The following is a 12,832-nucleotide window of genomic DNA, read 5'->3' as shown; positions in this document are numbered from 1 at the left end:
GTCCCAAATTCATATACAATGAAAGAATCTCTACTCAGTTGACACGTACGTACATGACTTCGTTAGTAAGATTATTATAATAATATGTGTTCTATCCGAATTCAACTTTTGGCTTCTTCTTTACTTTATTTATGACTTGTGATATATGTTCTTTAAGTTCGAAACCGTCCACAAATTGCAGCGAAAGAAGGAAGAACTTGGTTGATTTTGATCAACTTAATTAATTATTAGCAACAACAATAATAATTAGAAAAAATGTCGACAGCATCAGTTATGGAGCCTCACGACAGGATGAGGGCCCGAGATGTGAACAAGGTGACGAGAGGCGACCAGGCTCCCAGCCCGCCGCAGCAATCTCCTCCTGTCTCTCGCGCTCCGCCGCCTTCCTCCACCAACCCTAAGGTATTTCCTCATCATCGTTTCATTCATTTTTGGAAACAAATTAAGGGATCAATTTTTTTTTCATGATTTCATTGTCCCATTTAGACGACATATGAGCGTAATCTATGGATACAGGTGATGAACAAGAGCGACGCATCGCAAGCCCTATCCGAGGTAGAGACAGCATCCTCTCGAATGCGCCGCTGCTACGACAGCTACTTCGACTATCACAAGTATGCCTATATTTTTTTTTTTTGTCTGAGAAATAAATAATATATGAATAATAATAAATTTATAAAATATGGATAACTTAATAAATTTATAAGTTAAATCACAGATAAAAAAAAGTTTCGATGAAATGTAAAAGATGATAAATTAGCCTCTCCTAATATTTGTTTTATTATTTAATTAGGTGCGTCAAAGAAAAAGGATCAGAAGCAGAAGAATGCAAGAAGGTTGCGGATTACTACAAATCAATGTGTCCCGAATGGGTAATTAATCATAATATTACTTTTGGCACATTTTTTTCCATATATTATTGTAAGTAATGAAGCATGAAATGTTAAATTATGTATTTTTGAAAATTTATATCTAATTCAATTACTAATTACTGATTTCGCAGATTCATCAGTGGAGCATCAAGGAGAATTAAAATCTCATGGCATGAATTTTTTAACAAAAATGAATTTGGCTACTAACCCTTTGTGGTTTTTATATGTTGTAATCACCTTTTTTTTTACCAGTTTATGTATTACTATTTAATAAAACAAATATTCCATTCTAATTGTTTTTATATTATTTTTATGTGAATTTCTTTCAATACTCTAAAACGGATGTCGGAAAATTATAATCATAAACACAAAAAAAAAAACACTAATAAGTATCTGGGTTCGCAAGTTTTTGAATTTTTGGTAATGGTTAGCAATTGGTTTTGACAAGAAGGTTTCACGGATCCTATAGATGCATGAAAAAATATTATTTTTTATGCTAAGATTATTATTTTTTATTATGAATATCAGTAAGGTTGATCCGTTTCGAGTTGGTTTTACCTTTTTCATCGTTACTATATTTGGTCCGTCCTCATTTTTTAAAATTAGTATATCGGTTACTGAATAAATAATTTAGATTTCTTAAATTATTAACGCAGAGGAATATAATAATAATAATATTATTTGATGCAACTTGATAAAATATATAGGTTTATAGTTACCAAAACTAAAATATTATTATATTTAATACGCGGGAAAACCTTCGGTGAATCATTCCTTGTGACGATTGTGTATTCGATGTGCATCAAATTCAAATTTATGTGAATCATGTTCTCTACTTTATGATTAGTAACGGTTTTTAAACACAAATAAGAATATTATAGGGCATCGAGATCTTTTCTTGTGCACCACTTTTGATGCTTAAGATAAGATTGGGATTGAAGTAAAGTATTTGGAGAAAGCCAAATAAATAGATATGACCAGTGACATAACTTATTCTATTTTACAAAAAATATTAAAATTGAGAAAAAAAAAAGAGCATAAGTTAGTACACTGAATTAACCGTTAACATGACAAAAATAAAAAAACGTACAAATTACAGTATAATAAATATTGTTTTTTCTCCTAGTTTATATTTTTCTTACTATTCATAATTTCTTTTTTAAAAAAAATTGGTTGATTGATTGTAATTAAAGGGTGCTTTTCCTTGTAATTATTGAGTTTTGAATTGACGAATATTTATTATGAATCAACGATCCACCAAATAATTCAACTTACGGTTGCAATTATGAATTCTAATTTGCAAATAATCTTTCGTTTCTAAAAACAAAAACTTTGATTTTAATTTTTAATTCAGACTAAAAAATAGTGCTATTTGATTTCTAGATGGTTCTTCACGTTCCTTGTCTGTAATTCAATACTAACTATATATTATAATTAAGATATGCAAACGAACTATCTTAATTGTGTGGTCACCATACCTACCTATGTCCTATATCTAGAAATTTAAAAATTGTTATAAAATGCCATAAATTTTAAAAATAAATAAAATAGTTTAATCTTATATGATTATTTTGATTAGTTATCAAGAAATGTATAAACGATCAATTTTATAGTTTATAATTTTATTACAATGTCTTTAATGAGGTAATATTTTTTTTTAAGATCGGTCAACTATTTTTTTAAGAGAATGACCTCCTTACAATCTCTTAAAAAAAAATGATGAGATTATTTAATTAATTTTCCTCACATTTGAAAAGTTCAATTTTTTTTTTAAAAAAAAATTGATCGAAATTATTTAACTAATTTTACCTGTCTTTAATTCGGGACATTTGAACAACGAAGGCGGAAACTGCAATAAAAGTATGAAGGGGATTGTTCCATTTTATTTTATAATTTATTTATTTGGTTTTTAAATAGAATTTATTCAAAAAGATACGCGTGGGTTTCCTGAGGGAATGGTGAAGTTTCCGTGTTTTCATTTCCCCTACCACAACACAATCGAAAAGGCTCGAGAGTTCCACACTGTTTGAATCTGTGCATCGAGTATGGGTGGATTTTTCTCTTGTTTTGTGTCCCCAATTCAGCGGCACAGTTGATTCAGCGGTCGAAGGTGAATAATTTGTATCATTTCGGCATATTTAAGATTTACTATGATTCGTGTGTCGATGGCCAATCTAAGCTTTTCACCAAAGTATTGTTTACTCCGATCGTAATTCTACTGTTTGAAATTTGAGTCTGCTGATTTCTTTCCATATCGTGACAGTAGATGGAATCTCCGTATTTTGACAATTTTTTTTTTCAGTTTTCCTAAGATCTTTTAGTTATTATATATATATTTTTCGTTTTATGGGAGCTATGGGGCGTTTGAGTTGTCGTATGATGGAAGTTTGCATTTGTTTGTTGTTTAGTGTTTGATCCATGCTTCGTTTGCTATTCGTGATGTGACCTAGATTTTTTCCTGTTAGGTTGTTGCTCCATCTTCAGTTTGCCACCTTATGTATTTTTTTTTCGTAATTTAGTGCTTCATTGCAGTTGTGGCGGGTCTGTCGAGCTGGCTTTCACCTTGAAGATCTCTTAGTAACTAGAAGATTTCCTTCAAGTAAAGACAACCAACTTTAGTATCATTTGGCATATGAAATGAATATTTTGATTTAATCCTGTCTTGTTTGGCTCCTCTAACGCTTCTTGTTGGAGCATTCCCAAGCTCGAAATGGGAAATGTATTGTTGCAGTTCTTAGGATCATGTCAGTTGGTGCTCCTCAAAGAATGCCTAAACTAGATCTATTTTCTCATTCATTCAAGACAAAACAATGTTCGTAAAGCAAACATAATTATCTTAAGCCAGTTGTTAACAACGAAACTGACATTCTATCACAACAATTCCACAATTGTTTTCCTTATAATTGATGCCACTTGATGATAATCGGTCCCATCAACACAGGTTTGACCAAATAGTGAAAAACAACATACAGTTGAAATTTCAGGTAATTTGGAGGGAATATGCTAGTCTGGCATGGACTGGAGTATGACTGAAATGATTTAAGTTTGCCTGTAATCATGTCGAAGATGTTCTGACTTCACTTATTTTTTTTTTATAAAAATATGTTCAATATTCAATTTTTAACAGGAAATGGCTGGAGTATCTAAGAATGAGGATGAGGAGGCCGTCAAATCGAAAGACACTGAGATTAAAACAAAGAAAGAGAAAAAAGGAGTGCTGTCAAGATTGTGGGGTGCACTTTTTAGAGCACATGGAGACGACTTTGAAAAGAGATTGCAACATATATCAAAGGAAGAGGCTGCCGTGCTTGGCAGGATTACAAGGCGTTCTCAAAGTTGGCGAAGAATGACTAGGCAATTGATTGCCTTTTCTGTAATATTTGAGGTAGAGTGCCTTTATTATACTGCTTTGACCGATGAGCTACGGAATCCAGTTGCATCAACAGTAATGCCAACCCATATTTATTTGGTGAACTATTTTAATTAATTACATTCCTTGATTCCCAATACAGCCATGCCTATTCCAAAAAACTACGATTGACTGTATCGTTTTGATTGTTGTTTATTTTATCAGAGTTCGTAGAATTTTAGCTAGTTATAATCACCGTTTCTCCTAATTTTCTTAAGTTTGAGAGTTGTAATAAATGCTTTTTGGGTCAACTGCATTTTACCCTGCCACACTTTTAGTGAATCCTTGGAACCATTGTATTTTCAAGATACTTCATTAATCATGTTACATATTGAAATATGTAGAACTTTGACACCATTGTACTCTTTCACACACACACATGTTATTTGAATATATAAACTATGATATCTAATTTCAAATTAAAATTTGTCTTCATGTAAATTTTTTATAGAAACTTGTAAATTTTTCCTTCTTGTCTTTCACCCTTTGTTGTGGCCTTGTGGGTTTTTGATAATTATGGTTGGGTTGAAAATGAAAGAGGCTTTATTTTGTTTTATCCTTGCTCTCTTAGCTTAATTTTTGGTGTTTTCTGATTTCATGGAAGGTTTTCGTAATTTCAGGTTGTTGCAGTAGTTTATGCTATCATGACCACGAGATCGTTACACTTGAACTGGAAAATGAGGGCATTCAGAGTCTTACCCATGTTTCTGCTTCCAGCATTATCATTCCTTACTTATTCAGCACTTGGAAGCTTCACCAGGATGTGTAAGCATTTCAAGTGCACTTTATAGTTCATACCCTATTTTGTTGTAAAAAATTGCTTGTCATTGTCTTTATATGATGCCTGGAAGCTGCACAAGGATGTGAAAGCCACTCTGTTCTGAATTTTTATAAGGAATTGCATACTATGATGATTTATGTGTTTTTGCTTCTGTGGTTCCAGCCTTAACCAGGATCTGATTCATCATCCTTGACTTGATTGAGATTTTAGAGTTCACTGAGCCATTATCTGATTTTAGACATGTATATCTTCTCGGCTCCTATTGCTACATTGCTTTTGGTCTTAACCACCATCACATGTCATTATCAATTTTTATTTCTTTCCTTTTGGAGTTTGGTTCTAACCGGACCTTGAACGTTTTGTTAGTAGCCCTTCGGAACATGGCCCACTAAAACAGTTGATTTTTTCAAATTCATTTTCAAGATTAGAAGTTTTTATTTTTTATTGTCTTAGCTAGACATGTTAAGGATACTTGTTGATGGGATCGGCAAGGCCAAAAAATTATTTTAGTATCAAATCTGAATTGAGTATTTGTTTTTTTGGTTGTGTAAATACAAAAATGGAAGAGACAATTTTATACTTGTATCCGTTTAACCGTTGATTTCTCGTGAATTTAATTTTAACTGGAATGCTGATAATGAAATTTGAATATGCAAGCTGAGAAATCTGGATAGGGACGAATCATATATGGATCTGTATGTTACTGCCATCGGGTTGAGCCTTGAGGTTTGCGTAAGCATACGTGCTATCACTCACTGGTCTGATCTTTTATATCATGCAAGGAACTAAAGATTTCAGAACTCTTGTTCATGCATTAAAAGAAGATGGCATTGAGATTGATTTAAGCTCAAAGATTGCAGAATATGCAACTGTCGAAAGTTACCTCTCAGTTAATTCACAAAATTAAGAAATTTGAACGAGTGAGTCTGAGTTCAACCACCAAGTGAAAACCAGGTTTTATAACTTCAGATCAGGAGTGCAATTTTATCTGTAAATTGATCGTACCTCTAATTGATTTGACTTTCTAACCTGCCTTTTAGTTGGGTAGGTTAGTTGCAGTCGCTTCATATCTCACAGTTTGTTAATTTCTTGTCAGAGTATCATTGTGACAAACAGACACCAAGTTTGTTATATTATTATGATATAATGTAGGGTATAGCAAACATGATGATGGCTTTCATAAAAGATTATTTGATGATGGCTTTTGAAATGGGGGAGGGGTGAACTGAGAGTCAGTTTCCAGACCTTGTTAATTATCCATTTATTTTCTCCTACCACATAGTACTTGATTCTGTTCAGTGTGGTTTAAATCTCATGGGCTTCATGATTATTTTGTAGGCCCTATTTTTAGAGTTTCGATATGAAAATGAAGGCATAAGACACTGAAGAATCCTCATGTTTTTATCCCACCCATTAGTGGCTTCTCTTCCTGGATGATTCATGTAATCAATCCGTCGATGTTATCTTGGAGGAAGATGCCTCTTTTGACTGCTCTAGTTGTGAAAGTAAAATTTCTATCATTTACAGGTGACCGAAAGGACAAAATGACTTTGGAAAAGCTTCGTGCTGAAAGGCAGGCAAAAATAAATGAACTTAAAGAGAAGACAAATTACTACATTACACAACAACTAATACAGGTAGAGTGAAACAAGCTATTTTCTAATTTATGATAACATATTTGTGCGTTGTTGTGTCAGTTGCCCCTACATTATGCACTTCCCTTCTCTATATATCTGTCACTGGAACAAGCTAGACATGATAGTTAAATGACATGGACTAGAAATAGTTGGCTGATGGAACTTTTCTTCTACATGCGGTCTATTATAACTGCATCCATTAGATTCTCATATGGAATCTTCAGTGCAGAGGTATGACCCTGATCCAGCAGCCAAGGCAGCTGCGGCTACTGTACTGGCATCTAAATTGGGTTTGGATTCTGGTCTGAAATTTCATGTGGAAGATGAGGCTAAGAACAATGCTGTTCATACTGGAAAAAGCAATGACGTGGAAGTTGCAAGGACTGCTGGACTGCGAAACAGGAAGGCGTCCCATTCGAAAACTAGTAGCAGGGGAAGTGCATCCGCTCACCATCCTGAAGAACAAATGGCTACGACTGCAGAAATTAAGGGTGCCGACATTTCTGATCAACACCAGTTGGTTGTGGAGCATCATCCTCAAACAGGTTTGAACAAAAATGATGGAGGCTGGATTGCTCGATTAGCTGCGTTGCTTGTGGGGGAGGATCCAAGACAATCTTATGCACTGATTTGTGGGAACTGTCATATGCACAACGGTAACGAGATTTTTCTGCACCAAGTATTGGTTAAATCATACTGATGTGGTTGCAAGGATTCATAATTTTTTTTTTATCAATATTCGCAGGGCTTGCAAGGAAGGAAGATTTCCCATACATAACTTACTACTGCCCTCATTGCAAGGCTTTAAATGGACTGAAACAACCTTCTGAACATATATCGGGCTCGACTTCCCCTTCTATCACAGCCTTGGCTCCTGTCAATGATGCCGAAGTCATTCCAGGTGCAGATGACTTGAATCCTGATGCAATTTCACCGAGCGCGGGCGATGTGGCTGCTGCTACCGCTGTTATTGCTTCAGCTGCTACCGCCGAGATTCTCGAAAGTTGAAATTCTCGTTTTTTTGGGACTGAGTATATCGTGTGGTTGTGCATTGCAAAATCAGGTGTAATTTACACGAACGTTGGCCGTTTCTTCCTGTGACATTATTTATTACAAACCTAGTTTTTACTTTTAATACGAGATTGAGAACATGAAATTTTTGTTGTATAAATTTGTCATATGATTGAGAGCATGTTATTTGGCTGTTTCTGAACATCTATTAGAAATTACTTACTGGTTCAAAGTTATCATGCGTGAATTGGCAGTTTCACTATATATATATAAATTAATTTTGTTTTGATTTGGCACAAGTGGACAATGAGTTTTCACCAAGCTTTATGCAAGACTTGAGACTGCGGGAAAATTTTCAATTGCGAAGATATTTGCATTTCATGACCCAAAGGATAAATATTTGAAGGATTTTTTCCCAAGTGATAAAGGGTTGACCACGTTTCAGGGATAAATCTAATTAATAATAGATATCTTACGTAAAAGGATGACTTGATTCTCCACCGTTATATTATTATTTTCTTGATCGCTAATTCTCCACCGTTATTTATTGTAGCTGTAAACGTCCATAGGAAAGGAAAAGATGTACAAAAATTGGAATCTTGATTATAGAAAAATTCAAAGAATTTTATCGTAGTTCAACAAATTTTTTATAATTGATTAAAACTCGATTAATTGAAATATGACAAAAACTTGTGTGAGACGGTCTCACGGGTCGTATCTGTGAGACGGATCTCTTATTTGGGTCATCCATGAAAAAGTATTACTTTTTATGCTAAGAGTATTACTTTTTATTGTGAATATGGGTAGGGTTGACCCGTCTCATAGATTAATATCCGTGAGACGGTCTCACATGAGACCCACTCTTGAAACATAAGAAGAATATAAGCGACAAGGATTGCTATATCTATCTATAGTTCCCTTGAATCGATGGACGTGAGATAATTAATTTCAAATATATCGATTTCAATTTTTTTTGCCTTATTTTGCTTGAACGAACAAAATTGAAGATTTCAAATCTACTTCATATCAAATTAATTGTGATGTATTTCAAATACATCCAAAATGAGTGTCACTAAAAAAAAATATCACATTTTATGAAATGAAAAATCTGATTTTTTTTTTAAAATATAGTCAGGTTTTTCCATAATTTAGAAGTTGTCAATTTTTTTATTTTTATTTTTTTAAAACTTTTTTTCTGAAAGTCTTCACCTTTTGAACTAACCTATAATGGCAAGTAACTTAGCATTGTTGGTATCCGTACTGTTAATTAGGGAGAAATTTCAATACTTAAACTAATTACTGTAGCTGAAGTTTTTTTTTTTTTTTTTTTTATTTTTTATTTTCAAAGGTTCCCTCACATATTTGGCTCTAGCATATATAATTATGCTCTTGAATTTGAATCTTTCAAAAAATAAAAACGATTGTATTTTATGTATTAAATTATTGTTTATTTAGTTTTTTATTTTATAATAATAGAGTATGCTTAAATTTTATACTTTATAATTATATAAAAAACATTTTCTAAATCCTACATCATATTTAATTTTGTAAAAATCATAACTAAATCAAAACTTGAGAAACAAAATATGTAAAATACATAATATGCATGTATTATATTATAAACATAATTTGTGTGTCTCTAGTATATATTATATTAGCAGCAGTAATCAACTACAAAACTTCGAGACAGAAAATAAAATGGCCGCAGAACCCAGACAAGAGGTTTTCATCAAGTCTAGCAGGCACCACACATCTAGTCGGGAAAGACAAAATTAAATTCATGTACCCTAACATTCTTCTGGCCCTCATAAAATAGAATCTTAAATATTTAATTATTTATTATTATTTTTATCTAGAAGATTTATTTATTTTATTATAGAGACCTTATGTAAATTCTTGATTTATATATCACTAAACCAGAACTTGAAAATATACGGAGAACACTTGAACTAGATCAATAAACTTTAAGGTGAACAAATACTTTACAAGTCGTCGTTGAACGGATTTAATGTGCCAAAAAAAAGGAGTTGCTGAATTTTAAAAAAATGAAATTGCTGAATTAAAAAAGTTAAGGTGAACATGTACTGTATGCTGCATTATATTTGGATGGATTCATTTGGAATTCATAGAAGGATTTGATAGATAAATTTATTAACACAATTTACTGAAACTATCTTAAATAAACCCTAAGAAACAAACCATGTGAATTTATTCAGGGAAATCGTGTTTTTGGTCCAATAAATTGTTCAATTTTGGTTTTTTGTCCACTAAATTTTCAAAGTTTGGTTTTCATATACCAACTTTGAATTTTCGACTCATTTGTAGCTTCGGCTATGTTATATATATGAAACAATATTTTCTATATTTTTAAAATAATGAGGGTTTAAATATTGTTTGAAATTCAGGGCCTATAAAAGATCCCATTAGGGAAGAACATTTTTTCTCCCTATAATTCCCCCTTCTAAGACGACTATATAACCCGCGGCTAAGACGTTGTATGCGAAGGGAAGAACATTTTTTGTGGCATTTTTACTAAAAGATATAGCTTACTGTAAATGAGTTTACTGTTTTAAAATAACGTACAAACCAAGTTGAACATATTTATATTTTTTTAGAGCTCGTGTTCTCTCAAAATCTTAATATGTTATANTTGATTTTATTTATTTATTTATTGAATTTTCAGAAATATTTTTGATGTCGTGTTCCGGCTTCGGAGAGTGACGTGAAGAAATAGGAAAAAAAATTTCGTCGAGTCTGGCAGGCACCACAAATTCGATTGGCGCAAAGAAGAATTAAGTTCATGTGCCCTTAACATGGAACTGGTCCCATAACGTACCGTTTCAAATAATACAACCTCGAATATGTATTTATTTTTTTATGATGGAAATAGTTTTGTTTTTGTCAATAATTTACGTAAATTTTTAAGTCTAAATCGTTTATTATATTGGAATTTGCAATGAACTTCGAATGCAGGAAAAACGATTGAGCAACCTTATTACATTTTAAGGACTAACCCAACAAAAATTGTTAAATTATATTCATTTAATCAGTATCACCTTTCCCTCTCTATTTTTTTTCCACCTTAAGTACTCGATAAAAAAAAAAGAAATATTTAATATATATACATTAATTGTACAAAAAACATATAAAATTCATATACGATGGGAAAATTTTCCCATGAAGTAAAAAACACGCATTATATTGAATTGCATCCTTGGACAAACAATATACAATAGATACATTTTAGGAATTGAAATTACTAGTTTACAGAATGAAATGGAGCTGAACATTAATGGCAAACGACTAAGTAAAACACAAATGAATCGAGGAAAATGGAACTGCAAACTGGACATGTTCTCATGTCTATTAAATGACTTCATCCTTCAATTCGCACAAAAACCTGTATAATCAGAAAATGCAATGTATTAAGAGTCTTTTTCTTCATAATTAATCTGCGAATAATAAAAATTAAGGAGTATTTGCCATCACTAAAATAAAGTTATTATTATTTTTTAAAAAACCACTTTTTTATATTTCTTAAACTCAGATTCTGCGTTTCCGTTTTGAAATCTAGAAGTTGGTGAGACGATGATTCTGTTTTTACTGCGTAAGGTGACCTAGTTTAGGTTTTCGCCATCTAATCGTTTACAGTTTGATCTTACTTGAACTATTTTTTTAATATTTATTTTTATTTTAGCTCGAACATCGGCATGACGTTGGAAAAATTGCTGAATATTCTGCGTCACTGTCAGGAAACCAACAAAAAAATGGGCTCAATATGTGAAAAAAAAATTATTGTACTCAGACTAAATTTTGGTTAAAAAAAGGATTAAATATGGGAAAAAAATTATATTGTGCTAAAACTAAATTTTGACGAATCAGATAACCAAAAGTCTATATAGGTCAATGTAAAGGACCAACTTTAGAAATTTTCGTGAATCCGCAGCTTCGTTAATTAAAATTTATGAACTGCTCAAATGGTTTTTAGCTTTGGATAGTGTAGGTATGGTGTTCTAAAGATATTAACTTGCTTTTAAAAAATGAAGTGCAGATATGGAAGTAGGGGGTGTACTTGAATATATACTTAGACAGCGCAAGTGTAGCCAGGAGGTGGTGTCTTGCCACAGGTGACGAGTAGCTGAAGGGCCACTGGAACATATATTTTAAGATTGAGGGTTTTTATTTTAAGAGTTGTGCACAAGCATGCTGCAGCTTCAGCATCCGCAAGCCCTGATATTATTGGGCAGCACTTCTTGGCAGCAGGATATCCCGCACCAACGGAAACCGTTACACCAAGAACAGCAGCACAGGCACCAAGTTTGAGTGTGTTTAGGGGGCAGGTGGCCTTCTTATGTGCCGGCGGTTCGCATGGCTTACCTTTCACTGGTGTGGTGATCACCACCGGTGGTAATGGCAAACTAGGAATGGAAACGGGTGGCAGAGTTACCGGTGGCAAAGGCACGACTCCAACTACGGGCACTGTAGGTATGGTAACGGGAGGGACGGTTACAATCACGGGTGGCACGGGTACTTTAGGTATGACTCCAACTACGGGCACTGTAGGTACGGTAACGGGAGGGACGGTTACAATCACGGGTGGCACGGGTACTTTAGGTACGGTAACGGGAGGGACGATGACGGTCACAGGTGGCACGGGTACTTTAGGTACTATAACGGGAGGGACGATTACAGTCACGGGTGGCACGGGTACTTTAGGTACTATAACGGGAGGGAGTGGGACTACGGGGATGACGGGAGGCTTGGAACAAGAGCCACAGTCAGGTTCGATGGTTGGAGTGGCCGTGGAAATGGAGATCAAAATATTGGAAAGGAAGAGAAAAGCTAAAATCTTGGATGAGTATCCCATATTGCAATTAAGTTAAAAGATGGGATAGGAATGATTAAGCAGTGCATGTGTTATATAGAATGAGTGAGTGTCCAAGTGATGCAATAATACAAAAAACCCTAAGAACCAAACCATGTGAATATGAAGCAGCTGACAAAATATGCTAGTTGTCACCTACCATCCAAATACAATAAATTTTTTTTTATTCATTTAAACCTTAGTGCATATTTTAAATTTGTTGCGAATCTCAGTTATCTCATGCTACTTGCACTTTAT

The 12,832-nt window shown here is 33.4% G+C and overlaps 3 protein-coding genes across 7 annotated transcripts; 2 read left to right on the top strand and 1 right to left on the bottom strand.

The window, feature by feature from the left end:
* Positions 1-139: 139 nt before the first annotated feature.
* Positions 140-1,177, top strand: LOC140971357 (putative cytochrome c oxidase subunit 6b-like). Its single transcript, XM_073433585.1, has 5 exons — positions 140-402; positions 517-614; positions 794-872; positions 1,004-1,038; positions 1,077-1,177. Exons 1-4 carry the CDS (start codon positions 256-258, stop codon positions 1,031-1,033), a joined length of 354 nt encoding a protein of 117 aa, XP_073289686.1. The 5' UTR covers positions 140-255; the 3' UTR covers positions 1,034-1,038; positions 1,077-1,177.
* Positions 1,178-2,776: 1,599 nt separating this feature from the next.
* Positions 2,777-7,957, top strand: LOC140971356 (uncharacterized protein At2g24330-like). 4 transcript variants are annotated; one of them, XM_073433582.1, is made up of 7 exons: positions 2,777-2,982; positions 3,405-3,471; positions 4,000-4,257; positions 4,902-5,046; positions 6,590-6,699; positions 6,929-7,355; positions 7,445-7,957. In XM_073433582.1, the coding sequence occupies exons 3-7, from the start codon at positions 4,003-4,005 to the stop codon at positions 7,705-7,707; spliced, it is 1,200 nt and encodes a 399-aa protein (XP_073289683.1). In that variant the 5' UTR covers positions 2,777-2,982; positions 3,405-3,471; positions 4,000-4,002; the 3' UTR covers positions 7,708-7,957. The 4 variants fall into 4 exon arrangements, with proteins under 4 accessions (XP_073289683.1, XP_073289682.1, XP_073289684.1 ...); XM_073433581.1 differs by having other exon boundaries at positions 3,392-3,471; XM_073433583.1 differs by lacking the exon at positions 3,405-3,471 and having other exon boundaries at positions 2,778-2,982.
* A 2,931-nt stretch (positions 7,958-10,888) lies between these two features.
* LOC140971354 (uncharacterized) lies at positions 10,889-12,612 on the bottom strand. 2 transcript variants are annotated; one of them, XM_073433576.1, is made up of 2 exons: positions 11,783-12,612; positions 10,889-11,110 (listed from the first exon to the last, which is right to left on the bottom strand). In XM_073433576.1, exon 1 carries the CDS (start codon positions 12,575-12,577, stop codon positions 11,795-11,797), a length of 783 nt encoding a protein of 260 aa, XP_073289677.1. In that variant the 5' UTR covers positions 12,578-12,612; the 3' UTR covers positions 10,889-11,110; positions 11,783-11,794. The 2 variants fall into 2 exon arrangements, with proteins under 2 accessions (XP_073289677.1, XP_073289678.1); XM_073433577.1 differs by having other exon boundaries at positions 11,795-12,612.
* Between the last annotated feature and the right edge of the window lie 220 nt (positions 12,613-12,832).

The sequence above is a fragment of the Primulina huaijiensis genome, chromosome 2 (assembly GCF_012295235.1).
Source record: "Primulina huaijiensis isolate GDHJ02 chromosome 2, ASM1229523v2, whole genome shotgun sequence".
Taxonomy (NCBI): Eukaryota; Viridiplantae; Streptophyta; class Magnoliopsida; order Lamiales; family Gesneriaceae; genus Primulina; species Primulina huaijiensis.
The sequence above is the reverse complement of the archived record's forward strand: the minus strand, read 5'-3'. Positions and strand labels throughout refer to the sequence as shown.

What these genes read in the sequence shown, in the direction of transcription:
- LOC140971356 (XM_073433582.1), top strand. Translation starts at nt 4,003, where the DNA reads ATGGCTGGAGTATCTAAGAATGAGGATGAGGAGGCCGTCAAATCGAAA. An exon ending in TGGAAGCTTCACCAGGATGT is followed by an intron (nt 5,047 to 6,589) that starts GTAAGCATTTCA and finishes TATCATTTACAG; the next exon opens with GTGACCGAAAGGACAAAATG. An exon ending in TTACACAACAACTAATACAG is followed by an intron (nt 6,700 to 6,928) that starts GTAGAGTGAAAC and finishes TCTTCAGTGCAG; the next exon opens with AGGTATGACCCTGATCCAGC.
- LOC140971354 (XM_073433576.1), bottom strand. Translation starts at nt 12,577, where the DNA reads ATGGGATACTCATCCAAGATTTTAGCTTTTCTCTTCCTTTCCAATATT.
- LOC140971357 (XM_073433585.1), top strand. Translation starts at nt 256, where the DNA reads ATGTCGACAGCATCAGTTATGGAGCCTCACGACAGGATGAGGGCCCGA. An exon ending in AGCTACTTCGACTATCACAA is followed by an intron (nt 615 to 793) that starts GTATGCCTATAT and finishes TTATTTAATTAG; the next exon opens with GTGCGTCAAAGAAAAAGGAT. An exon ending in AATCAATGTGTCCCGAATGG is followed by an intron (nt 873 to 1,003) that starts GTAATTAATCAT and finishes CTGATTTCGCAG; the next exon opens with ATTCATCAGTGGAGCATCAA.